General features: G+C 38.0%; 1 protein-coding gene across 1 annotated transcript in view; it reads right to left on the bottom strand.

The window, feature by feature from the left end:
- The window catches only part of ythdc2 (YTH domain containing 2), a 31,055-nt gene that overhangs the window by 5,090 nt on the left and 5,022 nt on the right, over positions 1 to 20,943 (bottom strand). The window contains exons 4-30 of the mRNA XM_022245160.2: positions 18,815 to 19,002; positions 18,323 to 18,528; positions 17,262 to 17,428; positions 16,362 to 16,464; positions 15,630 to 15,786; positions 15,409 to 15,463; positions 14,894 to 14,946; positions 14,290 to 14,447; positions 13,824 to 13,959; positions 10,659 to 10,785; positions 10,163 to 10,228; positions 9,492 to 9,667; positions 9,114 to 9,295; positions 8,723 to 8,803; positions 8,489 to 8,571; positions 8,057 to 8,162; positions 7,717 to 7,836; positions 5,853 to 6,018; positions 5,160 to 5,266; positions 4,576 to 4,670; positions 4,076 to 4,252; positions 3,472 to 3,609; positions 2,794 to 3,022; positions 2,206 to 2,398; positions 1,709 to 1,834; positions 1,254 to 1,609; positions 95 to 252 (exon numbers count right to left, since the gene is read on the bottom strand). Of these exons, the coding sequence (XP_022100852.2) occupies positions 95 to 252; positions 1,254 to 1,609; positions 1,709 to 1,834; positions 2,206 to 2,398; positions 2,794 to 3,022; positions 3,472 to 3,609; positions 4,076 to 4,252; positions 4,576 to 4,670; positions 5,160 to 5,266; positions 5,853 to 6,018; positions 7,717 to 7,836; positions 8,057 to 8,162; positions 8,489 to 8,571; positions 8,723 to 8,803; positions 9,114 to 9,295; positions 9,492 to 9,667; positions 10,163 to 10,228; positions 10,659 to 10,785; positions 13,824 to 13,959; positions 14,290 to 14,447; positions 14,894 to 14,946; positions 15,409 to 15,463; positions 15,630 to 15,786; positions 16,362 to 16,464; positions 17,262 to 17,428; positions 18,323 to 18,528; positions 18,815 to 19,002 (3,909 nt within the window). The remainder of the gene's footprint in view (positions 1 to 94; positions 253 to 1,253; positions 1,610 to 1,708; positions 1,835 to 2,205; positions 2,399 to 2,793; positions 3,023 to 3,471; positions 3,610 to 4,075; positions 4,253 to 4,575; positions 4,671 to 5,159; positions 5,267 to 5,852; positions 6,019 to 7,716; positions 7,837 to 8,056; positions 8,163 to 8,488; positions 8,572 to 8,722; positions 8,804 to 9,113; positions 9,296 to 9,491; positions 9,668 to 10,162; positions 10,229 to 10,658; positions 10,786 to 13,823; positions 13,960 to 14,289; positions 14,448 to 14,893; positions 14,947 to 15,408; positions 15,464 to 15,629; positions 15,787 to 16,361; positions 16,465 to 17,261; positions 17,429 to 18,322; positions 18,529 to 18,814; positions 19,003 to 20,943) is intronic.

Genomic DNA, 20,943 nt, shown 5'->3' with positions numbered 1-20,943 from the left:
GTTCAAAACTGTGAAAAACTGCTGTTGCCAAAATACTAGCCACAGGGTTTATAGAACTGCAATGATACATGTATCAATCACACATTCATCTAACCTTTTCATCCACTGCACTCCAAACTCTGCACCATTCCTCATACAACTGTCTCTCCAGTCTATTGTCTGCTTGTACTGCAGATCAGAAGTCATCCTGCCAAAACCTTCAAACTGACCACTGCCTTGAACTGAGAAAATCAGGAATATGGCTTGGGAAGTCTGCAGTGGATGTGAGAAAATAAGAACAACAACTCTGGTTAAACTTACAGAGTTGCAAACATTCAGATTTCCAAAAAAGTACTTTTCATCGCAGCAGTGCACAGAATATCGTCATTCACGGCCAACAGATGGCAAGCCCTTTTCATGGTAGACTTGTATTCCTTGCATGTTATGCTGCCCGAGTGTGTGTATTGATAGCGATGTGCTTCGTGCAATCATTTTGACCCGTGTGACTAACAAAGGGCGTTGCACACTGTGCAAAATGCGAAATAATCCAACCATTTACTGGAAATTAGGCATGGCCACTCGTTGCTGTATTTCTGAAGAAACTTCTGCCGAGAATTAGGCTTCGTTTTCCCACATTTGGTTGACATATTTCAAGCGTGGTGTCACTGTATGTACTACAACAATAGCGGGTGAAAAATTGGCTGCTTCGCTGGAGTAGTAGTCTCGATACAAGGCATTATGTTCCTTTTGTCCACAGTCATCACGTGCTGTACGCATACGGCTTACACAACTTGTTCATACATGCTGTACGTTTGTACGTACATGCAGCTGAAACTTGTAATGATCCACATCTAAAACCAAGACTGGTACAAATACAAAATGTCATTGCGCAGTACCACACTGCGCACACAGTCTAAAATGACTTGCTATCAGTCCTTTCACGGTTTTCAGACCACTTTTGTCTAAAGGAAATGCGGGAGTGAAGCATCTTTTTAAGTTAAATAATTTTCAAGACAGCGTTGTCAAAAATCGTAACATCAAAGATCAAAATCGTACAAGTGTACAATTGGTGGGAAAATGTAAAAACTACGCCAAAATTGTATGTGTTGAGAGCTCTAGCTGAACCTAGAGTAGGTATCATTTCACAATGAATGATATGAACAAATAGAGGCAAAAAATTTACCAAAGAGGGAGTCCATTTACCCCGTGAAAGAAAGAATACCTTCTGTGCATGATTCTAAAAGGTACTTAACTCCGACAATTCAGCCACTAACCTTAAATGCATTGCTTAGGATTTGACCTGTGCTGGGAGACACACACCACAAACCATTGCTGTAAGACAGGTCAATATTCATAGGATTGTTGCATTTCACAATGAAGAATCTAACAGGATTGCCAGACCCATTAGCCATCAATCCTCGATAGGTCTGGGAGACAGAACTGTAAGCTCTCCCACTGCTACTTGGGTTTATGCCACTGCTGACACCACTATTATGGTAGTACACTGCTTTTCCCTGAAAAGGAGGGGCTGATGCATTGAGAGTTGAAGCTGGCTTAGTGAAAGTCGGTTTTTTGGCTTGGTTAGAGGGGGAAGCACAGTTCCATTGCCTTGAGCTGCCTGAAGATGGTCCTTAGGGAAGAAAGGAAAAAGCAAAATCAATTATTTAAGTGGCAAGAAAGATTTCATATAGACCAGGCCAATTCAGTTCAAATTTTAGAAATAACTTACTGAATTCCAAATCTTTTGTTGATGCTGTTTCTGACTTTGTAGCTGTCTGGATTGTTGATGGCGACTGTTTGCTAAACCGGTTGGACATACTTTTCCGAGGTGGTGTGCTATTGAAATGATCCATAGCTGTAGAGGACAAATGATCATTATGGACTTAGAAAAAAGGAAAAGCATATTAACATTCAGCATTTCAATAAAAGAAGTCTTTAGACATTTGTTTCAATGCCCTATAACAGAGACAAAGTCCTATGGTTGCAGTGCTCCAATGACTTGATGACTCTTGAACATCCTAGCAGAATCTTTCTTTCACAAAGATTCAATCAGGCTCAGAATATCAAGCCCATTAATTGTTCTGATTTGTGTATTTCAGGTCAATGCAGTTAGCAAAGAGTTGGCAATTTTTGTATTTTACAGTTAGCAAATATTATGTCAGATTCAGGATGAAGCCAGATGTAGTCTTTATGAATTTATTAATTTACATTTCTTTCCTAACTTACCCATTGGTTTGGGCCTCTGTCCAATTCCTACTGGCTGTTGCAGTCCCAATGACTGTTCCTCATTGCTAAGAACTTTAACAATAGTTCTTAAGACAGCCTCATCTCCAGGGGCCCATGGCTTGGCAGGCATCCGCATCCGACGTAGAAACAAAGTGTGCCACTTCTGCCTGAGATGCAGGGCCAAGTTTGCAGCCTGTTAAAGTCAAATGAAATTAACAATGCCTGTCAATATGAACATTTGTACGAGGTATACTAATCTGTTTTAAGGACAAAATGAGGGACCACCATTTAAAGAATTCCTGAGACTGATAGTGGACTAAATGTCACCTGTTATAATGTGATACCAGTTTGTCAAGGCATCATACACATGACGAAAACTAAAATATTTTCATTTTTTTTCACTGACATAATGCCACTCGTGTTCATTAATTTCTTTCTAATGCCAGAATCCACTAATATCAAACACTTTTCGATTTTGTGGTATTATAAATAGGGTTAAAACCTAATCCAGTGTTCACATCAACACTGAAATGAATTCTGGAAACTGACGGATGACCTTATAATGATACTGTCGGAATAGAACCCTACCTCAGTGTCAGCTTTGAGCACAATCCAATCATCTAACTTTAACCCCGCCCTTTGACCTCTGTCTTCATCCTCGGGATCACTTTCACTCTCATCTTGATTTGTACCATTGGAGATGTTATCATCTGGTTGAAACAGTGCATCTGGGAGCAGGCGGGAGGGGCCACAGAAGAGAGCTACAGCAAGGGGTGAGATGACAGTAGCACAGCGGACACTTGTATGGTGCTGAAACCTAGGGTTTGATAAATAGTGACAATATATCAGTCAGTAAAAATCCACCGGTTAATAAGAGCTACTAGTGATGGCATGGCAGTGGTACAGTAGACACTAGTCTTGTAGGCTGCTGAAACCAAAGGTTTGATAAATGGAGTGAGGCAGTGTTACTGGCTGGTGACACTGTATCGGCCAAAGACATGGGATTTCTTGGATAAAAATTGATTGCAGCAGATTTAAAGAGCAGAGTATTCTGACACTTGGAAGGCATGGGTATCAATTAGAATTGAGTACAGTAAGAAATATAATCCCCCCCAAAAAAAAAGTGAAAAAAAAGAAAAGGAAGCATAACATGCTTAAAAATGTCAAACAAGGAAAATTTGTCAGTCTTATTCAGGTCTAAGTATAAAATTTTCTGAGACAGTTATTGCAGTTTAAAACTAAATGCAGGGATATGAAATAACAGACCTTGTCATTTCTTCATAGATGAGCCAATCTGTAGGCAATGACCTGATGATGCCTACATGTGCCTGGTGCATTGTTGACTGTCCATTACCAGTGTCATGCATTACTGAGTTAGGATGGAAACGAATCTTGCTCTCTGTTCTGTAGAGCAGAGAAAAATCAACCATTGTGCTTTTATTATCATGTTAGTAAGTCAAAACTATAAAGGAATTAACTACTATACATTACTGTGGTGTCACCTCTGATAACTGGAGATATTCCTGTGACTGCTGTTCTTAGTTATGGGAACACATGTAGTGTGTAGTGTAACAAAATCACTTTCAGACCAAGCATATTATGAACATTCTTTACCAAAGAAGTGACAGCATCTAACCAACTGGCATTCTGTATGTTGAGTGCAATACTCTGGGTATGCTTAACATTATCGGAGAGATTTAGATCAGATACAATGCAGTGATACAACTACAACTACAAAGTCTAGGTCTTCACTCCATTGAAAGTACATGGAGACGCGCAGACAATAGACCTAGCCGTAGCTCTGGAAGCGCATTTCGGACACGGCCTAAGTCTCACATAATGAAACACTGTATTTATCTGCTATACTTACTGCGTCATCAATTGGCTCTTTTTACGATCCACCTTCATGATGTTGGGGTACATGCCTGCACACAATGATGCCTTGACAACTGCCCAATTCTCTGAGTTAGTGTTGAGGTCACGGATATCCCCTGGACCACGTGCACGAACAAACCCTGAGGCTCTAAGCTGACCGAGGAGTTGTGTTCTTCAAACCAGAAAATCAATCACAAACACTCAATTTCAAGCAGCAGACTATAGACGGGGTAAATATGTTATAAGAAGCATGGGTAAATACAGAGTTCAAAAGCCAGACTGAATTCATGTAAACAAGCCAAATTACTTCATACTAATCTCTAGACAGTAAATTAAGTCTTCTGGACCTTCAAACTCCAAGGTCAAAGAATTCTCCTTTCACAAGTTTCAAGCTTGCCAACTACTATGTCATTAGAACATTTTAGGAATACGTGTTCTTATTACCACAAAAATACTAAATGCACCAATAATTTCAAAATAAAAGAATGCAACTACCTCATGCCAACGATCATTTCCATAGTTGCCTGTGACAGGAAGTTTCTTTGACAGAATGCCTTCTCCCAGCCATCACTACGAGCTCTCTGCCAAGCCTGTCACCAGAGAAAATGAAGCTGTACATCATGAACATTTATTATACATAGTAAAATTCTCCTTTGGAATCGCGACATCAAAATAATAAGTGAAGTACAAGTATATATACTGCTGGATCAAAAGTTTTGTAACTGAAGTTTGCTGAGAACTTTTTCATAGAAATCAAAGATGGGACTATTAAAGTAAATTCATGCTATAATCACGTTATAAAAGTTATTGCCATTTGCATGCTGCAGTAATTTATGTGCATTTGTTTTATTAAACTAAATTAAAAGAAAAAACTTTCACACTAGTGGTTGACATAGTAATGAAAGCTCACATTTTAACATGGAAAAATCTGAACCAATGTGTTTCAAAAGGAAACGTTTTACTGTAGTGTAAAACCAATTCTATTAACACTATCAGCTACTTCCCTGGTCAATTGTACTAATTTCTTCAATGATACGAGAATTAAAATTTCACGCCTCAAAATGTGGAATGAAACGTACCTGGAAAGCCCTCAATAATGCCATGTGATCACTGAATGTAGTTGCTGCATACTTCTTACGAACAGCCATGGCAGCACGTTTCTGAGATGGGTGATTAGGCAACAGGACTGTAATCACAAAGAAAAATCAAATACAATTGAAAGATCACCCGCATACTCTTTGAACTCTGCACTCTGTGTTAATTTTGGTTGATTTGTTTTGCTTGGTTTTGTTTGTCAAGGAATGACAGTTACTACTGGCCAGCAAACATATTACCACTCTTCAGCCCTTCCAACTTGGGCCATACATTTTCATGTTGATATTCATTAAGAACAAAACTTACGAACACATATGTACAAATTTGAAGTATGCTAATGAACATGTATTCATGACCACAGTGATATTGGCGTGCATGTAACATTTTGCTGACATGTTTCCCGACAATTCACAGGTACTTTAGCGTGACTAAGCGTTATTTAAGTTTCAATGGATGCAGTGGCAGGTTGACACATTCCCTGTACGCCTTTGACATGAACCCAACCCAATCAAACCCAACCCAAACCAAATCAAACCAACCCAAAAAAAACCCAAGCCAAGCAAAATCAAACCAATGAAAGGAGAATTAAACAAGCATTTTCCCCCAAAAATAATTCAACTCTTAAATAACTGTACACAAATTTCTTTGACCCTCTCAATATTCTCAATTCTACTTACATGGGTCCCTGTAGGCAAGAGCACACACAATGGTCAACACAGGATCAAGGCACTTCAGTACAATGGAGTATAGAACCATTTTGCCTAGCCTGGGTTCCACAGGTAAATCAGCCAAGTGATGACCCAACTCTGTCATATCTTCCCAGTTGTCTATTGCATCAATGGCCTATTAAAGGAAGAAGGTACATGTGGGTAATGTTACCCCTGATCATCAGGCATATAAACATTCACAGCAAACAATGGATTATGGCACAATTTTGCCAAGCCCGTGTTTCATGATCAACCTTGGTATTAATCTATTAAACTCTAACTACCTAAAATTTCAGAGAAGACTTGACTACAGAGTCATCCAGCAATCACTGCATACCCACATGTAAGTAGCCTGAGTGTGCCCAAGGTTTATAATAAAGCAAGTGTGATTCTGGTACCCCAAAGTAACAGTGCTTTCACAAATCAGTTTCTTTGATTTTAAACTATTTCAGTGACGTCACCACTTTGTTCAGAGTGTAGACTATTTTTACGTTATTGTTACACAACAATTACGGGTTAATGTTGTCTACAATAACTGTAGATTTGTCACGAATCAACAGTTAATGTCTTACAAATCTACAGTTGTAGTAGATTCGTATCGACGAGGAGGGTATTCTCTCATCAACGTCTCCTCTTGTTTCGATCATCAAAGTGTGACCGAAGGCTTGGGTTGGGTTGAGTAATAGCAACCTAATGTAGTGCTGCCGTGACACTGATTCTACTGGGCCTTGTAATAGCTACAGTTAACAAATTTAAGAGATACCTGGAACGCCCACACTCTGGCCTTATTGTGTACGTTTGCCTTTTGCCATAGAAAATGACAATGGTTGTTATCCCTCGTGTTTTCAAGATCAATGCTTTGTAAAGCCAAATTTTCAACAGGATTTGAATTATCTCTTCACCTTTTAATAGGGAAAAAACTTGATATGTTTTGGCTGCTTTTCTGTGTTGGATTATAGCTTAATTGAAAAGACACATCTTCCAGTATGTTCCAAGATAATAGCGGTCCTGAGGTGACAGATCTGTCAGAATCGCTTCTCCCTGGGCACATTATCTTGCTTGAAGAGTTAGTCCGTAAATTTTTTTGTAGCCGTAATTTGTAGTGCTATAAAAAATTTCAGGAGGAAATGAGCGCTTTATAGAAATTCTTAAATGTTATTATTTAACTCCAAAATTGGCATTGTAATTTGAATCCAAAGTTGCTCATTCTCCCAGTGAAATAGCAATCTGTAGTGAGGGACATTTTGGAATGATTCATATATAAGAACATGTAAGTATCATTGAAGCTCATTTTGAGTGGTTTGTAAACTGGTTCCAAAAGTGCTAACCATACTTTCATGAAGTTGATATAGCATTCCTCAATTTTATAGAGTCCTGTGTCTGTTTTAGTCAGCAAGATTTCGCTGCAATGACACACGTATAATAATGATGAAGAGAATACAGGTATATATCCAGCACTGATTGTCGACTGTACAAATACCCTCATGAAGTTGAAATAGCATTCCTCAATTTAGTCCGATAGGTTTGGCTGCTATGACACATGTGTAACAATGACTCCCAGGCGCAAAAGGAAGAGAAGTGAGTATGTATCCAGCACTGATGCAACGGTGTTGACTGCACCAATACTGACGATGTTTGACTTAGCCCAAACCTGGGCACATAAATAAATGGAGCAACGGTGTGCACTCAGGCGTAGGGTAACAGCAAGAGTGTCATAGACTTGAGACTCATGTTCTACAACAATGGGAAATAGTTTAAGTCAGAGAATAGACTCGGAACTGTAGATGCATGAATGCTTGAATCTACAGTTCCTCGTCCATTCTCCTTGACTTACCTTCAACAATTGCACAGCATTCTTCACTATGAGAGGAGCAGGTGGGTCAGGGGCTTTGGATAGGAATTCAGCAACACTTATGTTGATTGGTGCCAACAACTTGGTGTGAAGACACAACTCCTTTAAAAATGGGAACAGAAAAACAGGAAATCTGAGATAGCACTCCATTACAAAAGTCAGAAGGTCCTATTGTTTTGACTTCCTATTTTCAGTCTTTTCTCAGAGTGGATCTGGATCAATATTATAATTAACACTCTGTGAATTTCAGCATTTCTTAAAGTTTCATAATTACGACAATATGAAAGGTTGAAGGTCATAAAGGAGTTTGAAATGACTTTACCTGTAGAGGCAACCTGAGTATTTCAGGGGTCTGGAAGTCAGGTAAACTCTTATAACGAATCCTACTCATCAAATGGAAGCACATACCAGGTCGGCATCTACCAGCCCTGTTATATAATGAAGGGAAAAGGTCATTGTATCGTAACAATTGGATCAGCTGCCATAGGGTTTTAGAGCAAAGTTTCAATTCACAAAATCAGAAGTGTATGTACTTTCATATCATGAAAATTAGTTTGAAGAATTTAGTAGACAGATCTATAAACATGCATTTAATCATTTTAAAGTAATGATTCAAGTTGACAGCGCAAGTAAGCTTACACTAAAAAATGTACTTGGAAACTTAGCAAAGCAAAAACTTTACAAAAGAAATTAACCTCAGAATAAATGCTTGAAAGGAAATGATCAACTGAGTTTAAATATGCTCACTGCTAACCTTCCTTTTCTCTGCTTGGCACTGGCTTTTGAGATCCAATTACTCTTCAACATTGACACTGATGTTAGAGCATCAAAGGATTTCTGGCAAATGTAAGAAAAATAAATACCTGATTTTTGTGTACAAGTTGTGTAAGCTCTTCAAAATGAACAAATTACAAATTTTGTGCTCCTGATAAACTCCAGAGTAAATTCAGTCCATATTACATTAATTCTACAACTAAATGATACTAACCTCTTTGACTTTTCCCGAGTCCAAAACAAAGACAACATCATTGATGGTGACACTTGTTTCTGCAATATTTGTGGATAGCACCTGCAAAAAAGTTGTTGAACAAAAAATCTTGTAAAATTGCCACTACATTACAAATATGATGTTTCCTTTGATATGAAATTAAATCACTGCATCAGAAAAAGCAGTGGTACTTCAAGTAATTTTCTTTAGAGCTGCTGGAAGATTTTCCAGCTTATACACTCCATATTTCAAGCTAAATGGTGAACATTCCAAGGAACTTTCATTTTAAAAAATGATTAGTGTCCAATATTTGATCGAACGGGTACTAGATTTTGTTGTGGTTTGGTCTTCATTTGGAATTTGATCTGGGAAAGTTACGCAGCATACTCACGATTTTCCTGACCCCTGAAGCAGGTTTCCTGAATACTTTCTTCTGATCAGAGCTTTGCATAGATGAGTGCAATGTATAGACTTGATAATGGTTACTGTCTGCAAACTTTGCCTCATCATTTAAGAGAATGTCTCTCAAAGCAACAATGTCATCATAGCCTGGTAGAAACACAAGAACTGCACCTAAGGAGATAGAAATAAAATAATTGAACAAACATAATACTAACATGTCACTGTAGCCAGGCAGAAGCATAATGATCACTGCAAAGGAGTAAAGATAACAAAATACAGGATAGAGGAAACTAGCAAAATCCAATGATTCCTATCTATTTTCCAAATAGTCTACATTCGTATGACTGAACTCTACTTAATTTCTCACCTTCTTCTGACTTTTCTGAGATGTATGTCAGTAATGACACAATAAGATTCAAGTCAACTCGCTCATCATCAAAGCTGTGATGATATGCCTGTAGGAGTTCTTTATCCTCATCACTGATGTCAACACTGTCTTTAATCAAGTGGGATTCATCGTCAACCTCCACTTGCATGTTGGTTCTATGCATGCCATACAAAAATGTAAAATTCATTGTTACCGGTACATTGTGTCTTTTGCCTCAAACAGTTTGGTGTCACATGAACATTCCCTCATATACACTGCCTTACACCTGCATGTGTAAAGTGTATCTATTTTGTCAGAGCATTGCGGCTGCAACCTATCATCTCATGTTCATCAAAAAAGCTCACTGTAATCAAAGTTTGTTCCGAGTTTTTATCTGTTATGACCTACAAGCCGAATATGACAATGCAATTGTTCACTGCTGTGATGTGAAAATTTGTCTTTATTCCTCAAGGATGCATTTTAGCCTCAGGTGAGAAAATGTCACACTAATTGCTATGTATTACTGCAACAGAATGTATATGACTACGTTACAATCTGAGGAGAAGGTGAAGTAGGGAACAAGGACAACCAGGATTAAAGAAGATTAATAGGGAGGAACATAATTTGTCACAATGTACAATTAGCGACAGCATCCTGAGTAACAGACTTACATATGAGCCTGGAGAATCTCCACAACATCAGCCTGATTGAATTTTGTGGCCCAATCTACAGGAGTCCTGAAAGAAAAACAAACAAGAAGTTAAGCTTTAGCACAATGATACATAGCAGTTCTCAAGATGTTGTCGGATAATTACTTCACAAAACATCAAGACCATACCTAAAATGAGCTTTAAAATATTTATTCGTGTACGTTTCCTTACATGAACTCTTGCCCTTTTCAAATATTCACTAAATGTCACTAATGAATCGTGCTTAATGAAGCTACCAGATTGAGCTAAAAGTCAAATTCAACCACAACATGCTCACTCTTAGATCCTGCTTTATTCTAGCTAGAAAAGTAACAAGGATGGACCCAAGAGTTAACAGACGTGACCATGTTGTAAATTGAATAATTGACAAGCAATGGGCATTGTCAAATAATTGTGATGAAACCCTATTAATTATCCAAATAATGATGAATTCAACAGAGACAATTTTACATCTTACATGTCATTTGATGCCCTATGAGTAGGATTAGCCCCCAGACTAAGTAACCTCTCCACAGCTTCCACTTTGCCCCTCCCAGCTGCCAACATCAGGGGTGTGACACTGGTCTCTGAGTGGGTGTAATCAACTGTGAAAGCAATGAAAGAATTTATAATTAAATTAGAATAAAGATTAAATATAGCATATTTGGCTGGTGGTTGAAATGACAGGAACAACCTCAACTTTGTTGCACCCAGCGACAATATGAGAAGTATGATACTGTTTTCAAGTGGGTGTACTCAACTGTGAAAATAATTAGAGATTTCATGTTTGACTGATTGGTGTAATGATGTAAACAATCTCAACACCGAGCTAACAATATGAGAAGTATGACACTATTTTCAAGTGGGTGTACTCAACTGTGAAAACAATTAGAGATTTCATGTTTGACTGATTGGTGTAATGATGTAAACAATCTCAACACCGAGCTGACAATATGAGAAGTATGACACTGTTTTCAAGTGGGTGTACTCAACTGTGAAAACAATTAAAGATTTCATGTTTGATTGATTGGTGTAATGATGTAAACAACCTCAGCAATGTCCTGCCCAGCTGCCAATACCAGAGGTATGGCATTGTTTTTCAGTGGGTGTTATCAACTGTGGATCAATGAATGTTATCTTTGGCTGAATGGGTGGGTTGAGGTAAACCACCTTCACAAGGTCCCACTTAGTTGCCAGCATCCTCATTGGTTGATTTCTGAGTGTCATAATGAATGATATACACAAAATCATTGGCAGGGAGGACTGAGGATGTACAGCTACTGCTGCTCTTGACTATTACTACTGAGGTTTTAGCCAATTATTGGCACTCCTCTGACAAGGACTTTTATTTGACATATTTATTGTCAGTGGTAGTTGGGATGGCCAATTAACTTGAGGCACAGTGCTGTGGTTTTGATAATCCTTGATGATTTCCAGACATCATTCTTTTTAGATAATAAACAATTTTTAGACACCACAAATTATACAACAAGTAGAAGATGAATGGTGGTGGCTGGCAGAAAGCTTAAGGTTCAGTGTACTTGACCTTACCCTCATGCAAGCATTTAATTCAATTAGACTCATTCAGCTAAATTTAATTAATAAACAAAATAAAAAAAAACCAACCTGTTCTGCATCCATGTTTGGAACTTCAAAACACATGCTTGGTTGATGATTATCCTGGTCAGTTCTTCAGGCATCTTTTTTTTTTTAAAGTAGTTTCCAATGTTTAACATAGATTCTCTAATGTTGTGGTACATAGTCAGTTTATCAGTTAATAAGGGTAGGCCTATCCAAGAACATTTGATGAATTTTTGTGTACATCGATGTACGTGTGCATGTTCCAATCAGTCTTCAGGTGAAATGAAATCACTGTCACTTAATACCAGCAAGGCTGTTTGTTTTTTCATAGAGATACAAGCTTTTTAGATGCTCTGCCCTCTATTTACATTGATGGCAATGCAATATCGAGTACCCACATTACTCAATTCTTGGGTGTTGTGCTTAATAATCGCCTTACTTAGAGTGACAACATTTCTTCAATTACTAAAACTATTTCCCGTAATACAGGTTTTCTTTTGAAGCTTCGCACCTTTCTGCAACGAATTACATTTACAATACACTTATTCTTCTGCGCCTGAATTACTGCAACATTGTATGGGCACGATCAAATACTAACCAACTACGCTCGCTCAGTGTAATACAGAAGCGGGCCATTAGACTTTGCACTTTTTCACAACCTCTAAGTCATTCTGCACCTCTATTGCTAAACTTCAAACATTAACGCTTGAAGATATTAACAAACTCCAAACCGGGATCTTCATGTTCAAGTATAGTAAAAAATTCTTCCTCCTGTATTTTCAACCTATTTCAACTCTATCTGTTCACAACATGCATGGAAATAACACAGGTTCTATCAAAAATCTGTATGTCCCATACACTCGCACAACATTTTCAATGGAAAAGCTTTGTTTTCATGGTCCCCGTCTTTGGAAAAGCTTGAATGCAAACTTGAAAACAAAGGCTTCTGTGGGCTGCTTCAAATCTGCCTTTAATCAATATCTCCCTTTACATATCATAGTTCACTCCGTCGTGAAAATGTTCTTCTTTAAAATTTTCTTATTTGTTTTTTGATGTTATTCCCCTTTTATAAAAATCAAATGTACTGTTGGATAATTTTGCTTTACTTCAGTCTAGTGTCATTCAGTCCATTGTCATACAATTTTAGGCATATACTTTGAATTGCTTATCTCATCATTTGGTAATTGTGACTGTCTCAATAATTCATTTTGGCATGTTTATATTTGCCTAATGTCTCATGATTCATCTACACTTTATTTCTTCACATTATCTCTGCCATTAAACTGTTTTCATTGCCTTATATTGCATGTGATTGTAATGAACTCGTTGTTTATTGGCTTATGTAATAACTACTGCCTCGCTCTTCATCTTCTCTTTCTCTTAATTTTTCTTCTTTTGCTGAGTCACATGAGATCATTTTACATGGCCTCATTTATTTTTCCATCCCTCGATGCTTACTTTCATCCCATGTATATTGTATTTTTGTTTGTCTACTTGTTATTTTGTCACTGTTAAATGTTCTGTTTTAGTGTTTGTCAAGGCATCTCCATATAAGCCCTTGGCTTCGGAAGATGCTCCCATAATTGCTGATGACTTCATTGATTCCTGGCCCCAATATATCCACGTGTATATTATTAACTACATGTATATTTAATTTATTCTGTTGTATTGTATTGGAATCTTTCGGCATTATGGAAATAAAGGTTGCTTGCTTGATTGATTGATTGATGTACTAAAAATCAGTCTGATCTGTTTAAATCTAAAGACAATCTTGAATACAAAAGTTGTTTTAGGTAATCGCACATCCGCTGAAAGTCAAACAACAATGATGGACGAACTTTTTGATATGAATACAGACACTCTGAGGTAGTGCTGCATCTGAAGGGTACCCTCATCTTTCCCAAACTGATTATGGTGTTTGCTAATATGCAAGTACTGTTCAAGGATTGGATTTATTTTATGAATTAAAGTACTTTCAAGGCTTTCAATGTCTATGGAAACCCTGTCAATTGGTTTTCAATGTCTATGGAAACCCTGTCAATTGTGACTTGAAACAACTTACCACTGACATTCTCGTTTAAAATCAGGTGCATGAGTTGATCAAATGACTCATCTTTGCCCTTCAGCCAGCAGTCACTGAGGGCACTATCCATGGCTTTGATCAACCACTCAGGCATGTCAGCTACATCTACCGAGGCCTATCATATTTGAATTATCACACAACAAAGAGGGTTTAATACCCTATTAATCTTGTGATTGTGTGACACACTTTGGCGGTATATGGCTGAACAACATTTTGGAATACATTTGATGATTTAAAATAACTTATGAGGTAATGGTTTCACATTGCATTGAACATACATATAGTGGATCTTTCTAGCACAGCTCTTGCTGTTGGAAATGTGTCAGAAATGTGTCCCTGACAGTAATGGTGGTGTTCTAAACACAAAGACATATACTTGTTACACTGAATGACCAAATGATTGGATGTGAATTATGACACCAATGTCTAAGCATTTGACACTTACATCCAACAATGCCTTGTCACTGTTTGCCCTACTCAGCCCACTGACAGCAGCAAGCTCCTCAGACAGTTTACTAACAACATCATCTTGCTCAGTTGATGCTACACTGGTAGCACTACGTTCTTTGTACCATTCATTCAGCTCAACAGTCTGTTTGGCTACTAAAAAGGAAAGAAATAGTCAGTGATCAAGTTGAAGAATTAATTTAGCAATTTATCAGCACAACACAGACATTTAAATAATATCAGAATAAAGAAACGAATGCAATGTTTAAACAAACTGGGAAAAAAAGGTTTCAGACTGGAACATGTAAATGTTAACACATATTTTTATACTAACAGTTTCTGATTTCATTTTCAACAATGTAAGCACATTAGCACAGGCATACAATATCAACAATTTAAGAAAATATTTGAGTTATTTTCTAGTTAAATCTAATGGTAAACCTCTAGTCCAGCCCAATAGATAAGTCCCATTTGTTATTTCTTGATTTTAAATTCCTGCTCCACTGTATTCCTGATTTCAGGCACGATATGTATATGAGGCTAATCACGTCCCCAACTATGTTCTGATGATTTTGGTTTTGTTTGGGTAAGTTATTGCTTACACTTTGCCTTGTCTCTCATGAACTTTTTCATTTTGTCGTTGGTGTAGCCAGTGCTGCATGAAGAGAAACAACAGAAACCTGTTAAGTTAACCTCTTGATACATATTTGGGGAGTGAGGTTGATGTTGTGTTTCTTTGATTGCCTTCCATCTCTGCGGGCCTGGGTTCAAACCTGGCTCTTTCCACATGTGGATTGGGTTTTCAGTCCCTACCTGAGTCTGTAGGTTTTCGACGAAATATTTATCCAGGGTTTTCCTCCTACCTCTCAAACTGAACATTTCTTCATTGTATTCTTCACTCATTATCACTCTGTAATTGACGCTAAAATGGATGATCACATATAAATAAATATTTGCTGGTTTGAACATGAAATCTTGAATGATACAGGTGTGGTATTGCAGTATGCAATGGCAGCAATTAAAAGATCATTCAGCAAAACCAAAAGTACAGGAGGATATGTCAAAGGATAAAAAAGGTGAGAATTTGAAAGGAAATTATCACTAAATTATTCCTTACCATTTCAATGCATCCTCAAGAAAAAGTTCCTCAACATCAAAGATTTTACCAGGAACTGAAGAAATTTGTCAAATGGAAAATCAGATTAAATATGAAAACAAGTCAAAACAAGTCACAAATTTAAAAATATGTATAACTTTTTTCAACACTTTTTCTCAATGTTTTATGAAATGCCCCTTCCGGCCTTATCTACATGTACATTGATATTTAATTAAACATACCACTTAACAGAGGGCAGTTGTTGAAGTATCGTATGAAGAGCTCTGTATCAAGGGCAGCACTCATGAGGATAATCCGTAGATGCTTCTGTTTTACTAAGATTTCTCTCAGTTGAATCAGGAGGAAATCACAGAAACGATCTCTCTCATGAACCTCATCCTAAAAAAGATGTTATGAGAATAATTTAAAATGCCTGTGTATGATTTCTCTCAGGAAACTCATTTTGAGACACCAAAAGTATGCCGTCTTAAGGTTTGTTGTTACATGCTGATAGAAATACTTAGCTCTATGATTCAATAAGAAATCACCAAAACAGTTTCCTAGTTAGATTCAATCCTGAAAACTACTGAGATGTATGTCAGATAACATGTAATTATGTGTTTTGAAAAAAAAATTCCTCAAGATGCTGGCACTTTTGAACAGTCAAACATAATTTTATGTGTACGTCATTGTAAACATCAGGTTTTTTGTTACTTTTTATCAAAGCTTGAATAATATTGATGTTGACAGATTAATAACAATACACTGTAAGTTTGCAGCTATGATCAGAGAGTGTTTAAAATCTTATTTAATATTCCATTTATGAATGGAACAGTGGTACAGATAACTTGGAATAAAAAACAGCCAGTCATGACAACTTGCAAAATCTCTTGTTTATTATTACAAAATGCTACCATGAATTTCTGGGGTGGCCCATTTTGAATAAAGTAACAAAAATAGATATGGCTACTTACAACAATGACATGTGTAACAGACTGAAGTGCATTATCACCAGACATGAGGGTACGCAGAAGAACACCATTTGTACAGAATGTCAGCAATGTTTTAGGTGACACTCTATGAAGATACAAAGAAAAATAAAGTGAATCTGACATGGTTTTACTGTCATAAAATTGGGTTGAGGAAATTCTTCTGATACAATGATGAATGGTTTTAACAACTTAGGTAAAGCTACCTGTAGTCTGATAAATAAGAATAAGGGGAAATTGGTACAGTTAACTGCATGGACAAAAATGATCAAACAATGTAAAATAACTTACTTGACACATTGACTACTGAGCATGATTTCGAAGGGGGTCCCATTTGCAAAGTGCTGTACGCATGCATGCATAATTAACAGTACCTTTCTGGTGTCTATTTGAACATGAGCATTTCACAGATGTACACCCTCCATTGCCACCAGTAAATTTGCTGTACTCTTTGGTGATGCCAGTGTATTCAAATAACATAACAACAGCCTTTCATTTCCTATGAATTTATATTCATAGTGGCAGAATTCAGTACACCTGTATCTATGAGTATCCTCATAGTCGACAGTTAATGTGTTAAATGTCTTTTTGTAGATAAAGTCATCACATGTAAATAATCTTGGAGATTCGGAATCATTACAAATTTGTGTATAAATCCCAAAGTTCTGACATAAATTTGAAGATAACCAAAAATTAAAGAACTACTAGAGGGTTTATTTGGCTTTACTATCCATGCTATCGAGACCCTGGGAACTAAGCATAGAAGTGAAAATTAGCAGACAAATACTATTTATATAGCTGTCCAACAACAGAAAGTTTTCCATGCAAATGTAAAAAGCTGCGAGTTTACATGATAAGATACATGTAAGGTAAACTTTTTCTTACCTGCTTTCTAATCTGATCTGATATCCCACTGTTTGTCCAATGCTTTCACCTCTCTCTGTGGCAACCCTTTCCGCTATAGACAGAGCTGACAATCGACGAGGCTGGGTGCACAGTATACGACAGCTATGTTTTTTTTGGCAACATTCATCCAGAATAAACTGTGGGACCTGAATTTGCATCAACAGAGAAAAAATAACATATGGCAATCAGAAGGCAATCAGAAGGGCTAGCACAAACAAGTCCAATTAAACAGTTCGTACGGGTTTAACCACTTCCTGCCAGGGACTCCGGAATCGGAGATGTATGCTTTATATGTGTCGCCGGGGTCTCTGAACTCCGACAAAGGAAACAGGGCCCTGTGACAAAAGACTGTACTCCGAACAAAAGACCAGACTGCTGGGCATTATCAACATTTTTCACTCTCGAAAGTGGTGATAATCCAGCCTTGTTTTGAAACCGTATATCAGGGTTTGGGGCATTGAGAGCGAGCGGATTACCACCGGGGACAAAAGCGCTCCACCATCGCAGCGATGAGCCACACAGCACCGCTGCATGCTTATCTGGCCCCTATTGAAAAGAGGTCAGCAGTGCACTGAGTCAGGTTTGTGAACAAAAGAAAGTTACATGTACATAACACCGCACAATCTGGGCTCTTTTTACAAGGCTGCTAGCCTGGCTGAAATACTCGGGCATCAATGAAGGTCACCTGTCAACTTAGAGTAGTGCCTAAAGATTACTTCGTGCGGCTATAAACGTCTGTTAAATGAAATGATGAATCTTTTGAAAAATTTTGAAAACGGAAAAAATGATAACCATGCCGGCCCAGCATCAACAACATTGAAAAATGCCCCGACATGAAGTGGTTAATGTGTATGATGGCCAGGAGTTAATTACACGACAATAGCTTTTCCCTACTATTCCCATCTACTTTATATTCAGACATTTCATTTTTTATCCATCAATTTGATTAGAATCTCTCCCATGGATCAAAGACACTCTCCCATGTTCTGTGGATCAAAGAAACTCTCCCATGCTCAACGGATTAAAGTAAATGCAGATACCTGTGTGGTCTTGCCAGACCCTGTTTCTCCACAGATCATGGATACCCTGTGCCTGTTCATCATCTGCAAGATCTCATCTCTCATTTGATACACTGGCAAGGTCTGTCTAAATACATCTAGATCAGAGGGAGCCCTCCTTGGTGGAATCTGCGGAATGCCATTATTGAGTCTACCTGTGGTCTTAGGGATATCTCTGGCTTGTCCACCTAGCATCAGACAAATTACGTGTTATGTCAAGGTAAAAAGGACACCTGTTTCTAATGCATTTATTAAAATTCTAAAATTACATGTATGTGTACTTGTCTATAAACTTATTTACAAATAGGTGCACATGATCCTTAGTGAAATCACCAAAATGCAACTGACTCTGGAATCAACCCTGGTTATTACAAAGTTACTGAGAAAAGCTAAATGACCATGTTGTAATCACGAACTTGTTACTCAAAGGCTGGTAAAATAATGAAAAATACAATGATCTAAGCCAAGGTTTACCTGTTACACCAAAGACTCTTCTTTCCATTCGAGGCTGAAGCTCCTGTTTCTCCTTTTGAGTGACTGGAAATCGTTGAAGTAAACCATGAGATTCATTGCGAGAATCGCGAGTCAGATCAAATGTTGTTACACTGCCTTGCTTGGTGTTCTCCTTTTTGTACAATGTCAGGTAGCGACTGGCTCCTTTACTGTGAAGAAGACAAATGGAAGTAAAATAGAATCTACACCTGGATTTTGCCCTATGGAGTACTTATAAAGAGGCCCTCAACAGACAACTTGTTTACAAATTGTATGAAACTGCTGAAATAACTGCATGAGCTACTAAGTGTTCAAACAGCTAAAGTTTGATGGACCGTACATGTAGTAGAGTAATTCCAGAAATAAGGGGTCCAAAACTGTGGCATTATTGTGTCCCTGTCACATCTGACCTTTGTTATTTGACTTGGAAATAACACCGGAATTGATTTCAAACTATTACTACTTGCATTATTTCATCACTCTCGGAAATTAGAAAACGTGTTCTGAACTTACAAAATCAAATGTCAGATGTGACAGGGACACGAAAAACAAATGGACCCCTAATTTCTGGAATTACCCAGTAGCATTTCCTTACTGCCTGCATCTGACAACTCTGGTTCCAATGACACAATGGATTCATTCTGCTGTAACATAAGTATCATCCATTCCATAGTGTAACTTACAAAGGATTTATGTGCAGCGATTAATTGTAACTAAATAAAATGGATTTGCTTGAAACATGTTATTGTGGCAGGACAACTGACACTTTTTTGTGGCCGACCAGCAGACTGGCCTGATCGGAGATAGAATTGACCTGGCCAAACCCCACAAATGTATTTATTTAACCTTACACAAGAAGCGTCTATCCTGATGCAAGGGGGATATCAGTTATGTGGACTACATGTATGCCTTAAGGGCTGTTCATTTGGTGGAAATTTACCACTACTCTGTGATTAAGTAATTGATTCCAAGTTCAATAAAGGTTACAATAAATGCCAATACATGTGATGATACAGGACTGGACTAAATATCCGGTGACAAGTGATTCCAAAGACAATTATATGATGGGCTTATTCGATTTCAGAGCTTCAGTTACTGTTCATATACAAAAGCAATTAATTATGTACAAAATGATCCTCACAGGTAGCTCGTCCTACGTGGTCAACGAAGGCAGACCCTGGCTCTTGTATATATGGTAATTGGCCTTTGTGTGTAGCCCAGAAATGAAAAGACCGAACTTGCATCATAATCACCAACTTCACAATAGTCCCCACTTTGAAAAGAGGCAACACGGAATGTGGAAGCTTGAGTAGAGCCTCATGCCACCGAACAATCAGCCTTTTCACCATGTAATTCAAAGCATGCACAGCACGCAGGGCCACAAACCGAGAATTTGCGGTTTGGCAGGTGGCCTTCGTGGCCAAGTGAGGCTGGAATTCTTGGAGTCGGCTTTCGGAAAGAAATTCCCGTCATCAAGGGGTTAATGATGAGGTAACCCCTACGTCAAGAGGTAACCCTCAAGTCAACAGGTAACCCTCGAGTCTACATAATCTACCGATGGCTTACAATGACGAGTCTTGACCACACAAGCAAAGACAACCTTCGTAATTATACAGCACAACAGGGTAGACTTACACAGCAATAATCTATACTGCCTTACGAAGCAACACAGTTCCCAAACTGCAACAAGGTTTTAGGTGACTTCAGTAACCCTCACCCACTTCAAGTTATTATGCCATAACACAGGGTTAGTCCATCAACCACTTCATGCCGGGGCATTTTTCAATGTTGATGATGCTGGGCCGGCATGACTGTCATTTTTTTCCATTTTCAAAATCCTTCAAAAATTCATCATTTCATTTAACGGTCGTTTATAGCCGCACCAAATAATTTTTAGGCACTACTCTAAGTCGACAGGTAACCTTCATTGACGCCTGAGTATTTCAGCCAGGCCAGCAGCCTTGTAAACAGAGCCCAGATTGTGCGGTGTTGTATAACTGTCTTTTGTTCACGAACCTGGAATAGTGCACTGCTGACCTCTTTTCAATAGGGGCCAGATAAGCGTGCAGCGGTGCTGTGTGGCTCATCGCTGCGGTGGTGGAACGCTTTTG

This window comes from Acanthaster planci, linkage group LG05 (assembly GCF_054643075.1).
Source record: "Acanthaster planci isolate LZ-2023a linkage group LG05, COTS_SCS, whole genome shotgun sequence".
NCBI classification, from domain to species: Eukaryota; Metazoa; Echinodermata; class Asteroidea; order Valvatida; family Acanthasteridae; genus Acanthaster; species Acanthaster planci.
The sequence above is the reverse complement of the archived record's forward strand: the minus strand, read 5'-3'. Positions and strand labels throughout refer to the sequence as shown.